The sequence below is a fragment of the Pseudorasbora parva genome, chromosome 3, assembly GCF_024679245.1.
Source record: "Pseudorasbora parva isolate DD20220531a chromosome 3, ASM2467924v1, whole genome shotgun sequence".
In the NCBI taxonomy this organism is placed as follows: domain Eukaryota; kingdom Metazoa; phylum Chordata; class Actinopteri; order Cypriniformes; family Gobionidae; genus Pseudorasbora; species Pseudorasbora parva.
In genome coordinates, this window is record NC_090174.1 from 14,007,058 (window position 1) to 14,014,305 (window position 7,248).

Consider the following 7,248-nt stretch of genomic DNA (forward strand, 5'->3'; position numbering starts at 1 on the left):
CTTATCGGCATCCACTGGCCTTCATTTCTACCTTGTGCCCTGGCACACCTGTCAGCACTTTAAGATATGCAAATGAAGGAGGAGGAATACTTCTGTCAGATCATTACCATGCATTACCTTGCGCTTATCTCCACATTAATCCCTCGTCTACATAATCGCATTTAGGCTTTCTCCTCTGATGAATGAGAACCATGGGTAAATATAATCTTTGATTGAATATCAAGGAATTTTCAATACCTTGATGACACAATGAAAAGAAAATGAACGGATTATGCAATCCACTTGTTAGACTGTAATACTGGCAACATCAATAGCGATAAGATCATCTCATTGTAAATGAATATTTATAAGCATTTAAAGGGGTAGTTCACCTAAAAAAAATTATATATATATATATATATATATATATATATATATATATATATATATATATATATATATATATATATATATATATATATATATATATATATATATATAGGTGAACTACCCCTTTAAATGCTTATAAATATTCAGAGACTTTGGTTAACCTTTGAAACACAAATGAGAATATCTTAATGAGATCTGAGAAAATTCTGTCCCTCCATTGAAAGTCCAGGTAACTAAATCATAAATGATCTAAAAGGGTTATGAAGAAATTGCAAAACATGTTCATATGAATAGAGCGGTTTAATCCAAGTTTTGTGAAGACATAGATATGAAAGCTTTATATGATGAACAGATTTATTATTATTCACATATAAACAAACACACATAAAGGATATGCTATATGGTAAACACAAAAGCTTGGGGACAAACCTTATCAGTTTTTGCATGTACGTGATGCACAAAAACCAAAAAGGTTTGTTCTAGCGTGTGATGCATACATGCACTTCTCACCATAAACCCTAATGGTCAAAATAATTAATTGGTTTGAGTAGAGCAAACTCAAAATATTACTCAATTTAGTTCAAACTTCAAACAAATTAACTTTTGTGATTTAAGAACGTTCTTTTTTTCCGTTTAAGTTCTCAAAACGGACACATTTGAAGTAATTTTAATTGTTTCATTGATTAAGTTTTATTAACTTGTTTAAATTTAACCAAAACTGGACTGGGATTTCTATTTCCAGCATGCTTTGTCATGACACTCAAAAGGAACATTAAATGCCAAAAGTGTTATTGTGGCAGGAGGGGCGTGGTTTCGCGAGGTCTGTAGCGGGAGAGAGGAGGCGGAGCCGAGCAGTGAGTAAGTAGGTCAAGTGCAGATCACTAACACCTGTGTCTGTTTGCAGTAATTGGCATGGAGAGACAGCATTTAAACCCCAGCAGTACAGAGAGAGGGAGAGAGAGACCTGGACTGGGACTTCGCGTGCACTGAGAGAAACTGAGAGAAACTGAGAGAAACTGAGAGAAACTGAGAGAAACTGAGAGAAACTGAGAGAAACTGAGAGAAACTGAGAGCAACGGAGAGAAACTGAGAGAAACTGAGAGAAACTGAGTTTTGCACACAGACACACATATGTGTGACGGTTATTTGTTTTTTGAACAAGACTGAATAAAGAGAGCGAGTCCCAGTCAAAGCCGACCCCGTCTTCTTCCTTCACACCCCCACGAACATTCGTTACACTGGTGCCGAAACCTGGGAAGGAAGAAGATCGCCGCCGCCATGCAGACCCCGCCGAAGACGCCATTTGCGGACATCGTCCAGTCACTCGCCGGTCTTCACCAGGAGCAACACCAAAACCTGCTGGCCGTGAGGGAGGACCACGAAAAGCGCTTTGAAGTCCTCCTTCGCGCTCAGCATGAAGACCGGGAGCTGTTCCGGAGCTGGATCGACCGGGAGATTCGACTCGGCGACCCTGTTCCAGCTCTCAAAGATGGGGCCTGAGGATGACCCGGAGGCATTCATCGACCTCTTTGAGAGGTCCGCCGAGTCCAGGGGATGGCCCCGCTCGGACTGGCCTATGCGGCTCCTGCCATTGCTGTCCGGGGAGGCGCAGGTAGCCGCCCACCAACTGCCAGTCTGGAATCTCCTGGTCTATGAAGACCTAAAACGCGCCATTCTACAGCGGGTCGGCCGGAGTCCGGAACAACATCGACAACGTTTCCGGACCCTGACCCTTGACGACTCCGGCCGGCCCTTCGCCTTCGCGCACCAGCTCCGGGACTCCTGCCGCAAGTGGCTGATGGCAGGTGGAAGCGACGTCGATGGCATCCTAGATCGAGTGGTACTGGAGCAGTTCGTCGCGCGGCTTCCCCAACAGACCGCGCAATGGGTCCAGTGCCACCGCCCGACGTCGCTGAACCAGGCCATCCAATTGGCGGAGGATCAGCTGGTGGCGTGCCTCGGGGTCGGCGAACACTTACCATCTGCTTCTCTCTCTCTCTCTCCTGCTAAAAATCCCCCTCTCTCTCGCCCTATCCCTTTTCCCAGGTCTCGCGGGGGAGTGCCGCCCAAACCGGCCCCAAGATGGCGGACGGGCGGATCTGGGGAGCCTCGGCCACCTCCCCGCCCGGCACCGAGGGGAGGGGCGACAGCGGCGGACACTGTCTCTTCTCCCTCCAATCCCGCTCTCTCTCCACGCCAATCTGTTGATCTGCTTCCGGCCACTAGGGCGGCGGTGAGGCCTGGGCCAGCTTGTTGGCGCTGCGGGGATCCGGGACATTTCATTGATCAGTGCCCCATCATGGAGGTGGGCGCGCTGGTCCGGGTCCCCGACGCGCCGCAAGCTGCCCTCGATCAAGCTGGATTGTACCTAATACCTGTGAGTATCAAGGGGGGTACTTATCAGGCTTTGGTGGATTCAGGTTGTAACCAGACCTCCATCCACCAAAGCCTGATACAGTCCAAGGCATTGGGTAACAGCCGCACGGTTACGGTGAGGTGTGTACACGGGGAAGTGGTGAAGTATCCTTTAGTGCCGGTCGTTATTCAATTTCGGGGACAAAAGCATAGTGTGGAGGCTGCAGTTAACCCGCATCTCCAGCATCCATTGATTCTGGGAACCAATTGGCCAGCATTCCATAAATTATTAGAGCAGTTATGTGCGGATGCCTCTTGGGGGAAGGATATGCAGCGGAGGGAGGCGGTCGCTCAGTTGGGAGAGGTGGATTCGGGACCTCGGGAAGCTGTTTCAGGGGAACCGAGTGGTCTGGAGATGGCTCCTCTCACAGATCGCGATGACTTTCCCCTGGAACAGTCCCAAGATGAATCGCTTAAAAATGCATTTGAGCAGGTCCGTTCCATCGACGGCCACCTCCTCCAACCGGGACAACCGCTCACCTATCCGTATTTTGCAGTGTTGAAAGATAGGTTGTATCGGGTGACCCAAGATACCCAGACAAAAATGGATACAACCCAGTTGTTAATACCTAAAAGCCGTCGGAAAATGCTATTCCAGGCGGCTCATTGTAATCCTATGGCAGGGCATTTAGGACAAAAAGCAACACTTAACCGTCTAATGGCCCGCTTCTTTTGGCCGGGCATTCACGAGAACGTGCGCAGGTGGTGCGCGTCTTGTCGTGAATGTCAGTTGGTGAATCCACCGGCCACCCCAAAAGCACCATTGTGCCCCCTTCCACTAGTGCAGGTCCCCTTCGAAAGAATTGGTATGGACCTCATCGGGCCATTAGAGCGATCTGCACGAGGGCATCGCTTTGCATTGGTCCTAGTGGACTATGCAACGCGATACCCGGAAGCAGTGCCCCTCCGCACTATTTCGGCGAAGAGTGTGGCGGGCGCACTGTTTTCTTTAATCTCCCGGGTGGGAATCCCGAAAGAGATTCTCACCGACCAAGGCACGGCGTTCATGTCACGGACGGTCCGCGAACTATACGAATTATTGGGCATTAAATCGATTCGCACCAGCGTCTACCACCCACAAACAGATGGTCTGGTGGAACGTTTTAATCGCACGTTGAAGACCATGATTCGTAAGTTCGTTCACGAGGACGCAAAAAATTGGGATAAGTGGCTAGAACCTCTGTTGTTTGCTGTACGCGAGGTCCCGCAAGCCTCCACGGGGTTTTCCCCCTTCGAGCTTCTCTATGGGCGCCAGCCTCGGGGGGTGCTGGATGTCCTTAGAGAGGCTTGGGAGGACGGACCTTCCGCGGCGAAAAATGAAATTCAGTATGTCCTGGACCTGAGAACAAAACTCCACACGTTGGGGCGGCTATCAATGGAGAATTTGTTACAGGCCCAGGACAGACAAAGGCAGCTGTACAACAGAGGAGCTAGGTTACGTCAATTCGCACCGGGAGATAAAGTGTTGGTATTACTCCCCACTTCCAGTTCAAAATTACTCGCGAAGTGGCAAGGGCCTTTTGAGGTTACACGGCGAGTGGGAGACCTCAACTATGAGGTGGTACGATCCGATAGGGATGGGGCACGTCAGATTTACCACCTCAACTTGTTAAAAAAGTGGTCAGAGGCGGAGTCTGTGATGCTAGCGACGGTAGTGAGCGGAGAGGAGGATCTCGGGCCAGAAGCGGTCCAAAAACCTCAATCTTTCGTTCTGGCCCCGGGGGGGGGATCACCTCTCACCCTCGCAGCTCACCGACATACGAACGTTACAGGCAGCTTTTGCGGACGTGTTCTCGCCCCTACCGGGTCGCACCGACCTCATTCAGCACCACGTTGAGACGGAGCCGGGCGTGGTCATTCGCAGCCGGCCGTATCGTTTGCCAGAACACAAAAAAAAGTAGTTCAGGCAGAATTAGAGGCTATGTTGGATATGGGCGTAATAGAAGAGTCTAGCAGTGACTGGGCGAGCCCGATAGTTTTGGTTCCAAAGCCTGACGGCTCAGTCCGGTTCTGTGTAGACTACAGAAAGGTGAACGCGGTGTCAAAATTTGATGCGTACCCAATGCCGAGGATTGACGAACTGCTTGATCGGCTAGGAACCGCTCGCTTTTATTCGACACTGGACTTAACAAAGGGCTATTGGCAGATCCCCTTGTCTCCAATGTCTAAAGAAAAAAATGCTTTCACCACGCCGTTCGGATTACACCAATTCGTCACCCTTCCTTTCGGCTTGTTCGGGGCGCCCGCAACCTTCCAGCGTCTGATGGACAGAATTCTCCGGCCGCATGCTGCATATGCCGCTGCGTACTTGGATGATATCATCATCTACAGTACAGACTGGCAGCGACATATGCAGCATTTGCGGGCTGTCCTGAAGTCGCTGAGAAGGGCGGGGCTCACGGCAAACCCTAAGAAATGTGCGATTGGGCGGGTGGAAGTAAGATATCTGGGCTTCCACTTGGGTCATGGACAGGTGCGTCCCCAAATTGATAAGACGGCAGCGATTGCAACCTGTCCAAGGCCCAAGACCAAAAAGGAGGTTAGACAGTTCCTGGGGCTAGCGGGATATTACAGAAGGTTTGTGCCTAACTATTCGGACCTCGCTAGCCCGCTGACTGATTTAACTAAAAAGGAAGTACCAGATACGGTCCAGTGGACGGAGCGGTGCCAGCAGGCTTTCACCCAGATCAAGGCTGCTCTGTGTGGTGGGCCGCTCTTACAAGCTCCTAATTTTTCTCTCCCTTTTTCCCTACAGACCGACGCCTCGGACAGGGGCGTGGGCGCAGTCCTGTCCCAGGAGGTGGAGGGGGAGGAGCGGCCGGTGCTGTACATCAGTCGTAAGCTCTCTAAGAGAGAGACGATGTACAGCACCATAGAGAAGGAGTGTTTGGCCATCAGATGGGCCGTCCTCACCCTTCGCTATTACCTCCTGGGGCGGGAGTTCACCCTCTGCTCGGATCACGCCCCCTTGCAGTGGCTCCACCGCATGAAAGATACCAACGCGCGGATCACCCGTTGGTATCTCGCTTTACAGCCGTTTAAGTTCAAGGTGGTCCACAGGCCGGGTGTTCAGATGGTTGTGGCTGACTTCCTCTCCAGGAGGAGGGGGGGGGGGGGGGGGGGAGGTTTCAGGCCGGATGGCTCCCCGGCCTGAGTCGGGCGGTGGGGGTATGTGGGAGGAGGGGCGTGGTTTCGCGAGGTCTGTAGCGGGAGAGAGGAGGCGGAGCCGAGCAGTGAGTAAGTAGGTCAAGTGCAGATCACTAACACCTGTGTCTGTTTGCAGTAATTGGCATGGAGAGACAGCATTTAAACCCCAGCAGTACAGAGAGAGGGAGAGAGAGACCTGGACTGGGACTTCGCGTGCACTGAGAGAAACTGAGAGAAACTGAGAGAAACTGAGAGAAACTGAGAGAGAAACTGAGAGAAACTGAGAGAAACTGAGAGAAACTGAGAGCAACGGAGAGAAACTGAGAGAAACTGAGAGAAACTGAGTTTTGCACACAGACACACATATGTGTGACGGTTATTTGTTTTTTGAACAAGACTGAATAAAGAGAGCGAGTCCCAGTCAAAGCCGACCCCGTCTTCTTCCTTCACACCCCCACGAACATTCGTTACAGTTATATTATGTTTTTTTTTTAATGCTAGATTAACATTAAGTGTGTAATGTTTTGCTAGTTTTATTTTTCAAGTATATTGTTGTATTGTGCATTTTTTGCAGGGTTAGCATCATGGTGACGAGTGAAGAGTGAGAATATATACACACACCGAACAGGCATAACATTATGTCCTAGTGTTGCTCACCCTTTTTCTGCCAAAACAGCCCTAGCCCATTTGAGGCATGGACTCCACCTTGAAGATGTTAGCAGCAGATCATTTAAATCCTGTATGTTGCAACATGGGGCCTCCATTGTTCAGACTTGTTTGTTCAGCACATCCCACAGATGCTTGATTGGATTGAGATCTGGGAAATTTTGAGGCCAAGTCAACACCTCAGACTCGTTGTTTTTCTCCTTAAAACATCCCAGAACCATTTAAGACCACAGCCACAGGGAATACAGTTTTCATGAAAGGGTGTACATGTTCTGCTACAATGCTTAGGTAGGTATGTGTCAAAGTAACATCCACATGGATGGCAGGACTCAAGGTTTCACGGCAGAACATTGCCCAAAGCATCACGCTGCCTCCGCAGACTTGCCTTTTTCTCATAGTGCATCCTGGTCCCATGTGTTCCATCCACATGATATAAAAGAAAACGTGATTCATCAGATCAGGCCACCTTCTTCCATTGCTCCGTGGTCCAATTCTGATGCTCACATGCCCATTGTTGGCTCTTTCGGCTGTGGACAGGGGTCAGCATGGGCACCCTGACTTGTCTGCTGCTGTGCTGCCCCATACGCAACATCTTGCAATGCATTTTGTATTTTGACACGTTTCTATCAGGACCAGCATTAACGTCTTGAG

The 7,248-nt window shown here is 49.8% G+C and overlaps 1 protein-coding gene across 1 annotated transcript; it reads left to right on the plus strand.

The window, feature by feature from the left end:
• Positions 1-1,748: 1,748 nt before the first annotated feature.
• Positions 1,749-6,113, plus strand: LOC137071773 (uncharacterized). Its single transcript, XM_067439974.1, has 2 exons — positions 1,749-2,746; positions 6,068-6,113. The coding sequence occupies exons 1-2, from the start codon at positions 1,784-1,786 to the stop codon at positions 6,068-6,070; spliced, it is 966 nt and encodes a 321-aa protein (XP_067296075.1). The 5' UTR covers positions 1,749-1,783; the 3' UTR covers positions 6,071-6,113.
• Positions 6,114-7,248: the final 1,135 nt, after the last annotated feature.

Coding starts and splice junctions, on each gene's coding strand:
- LOC137071773 (XM_067439974.1), top strand. CDS start 1,784: ATGAAGACCGGGAGCTGTTCCGGAGCTGGATCGACCGGGAGATTCGAC.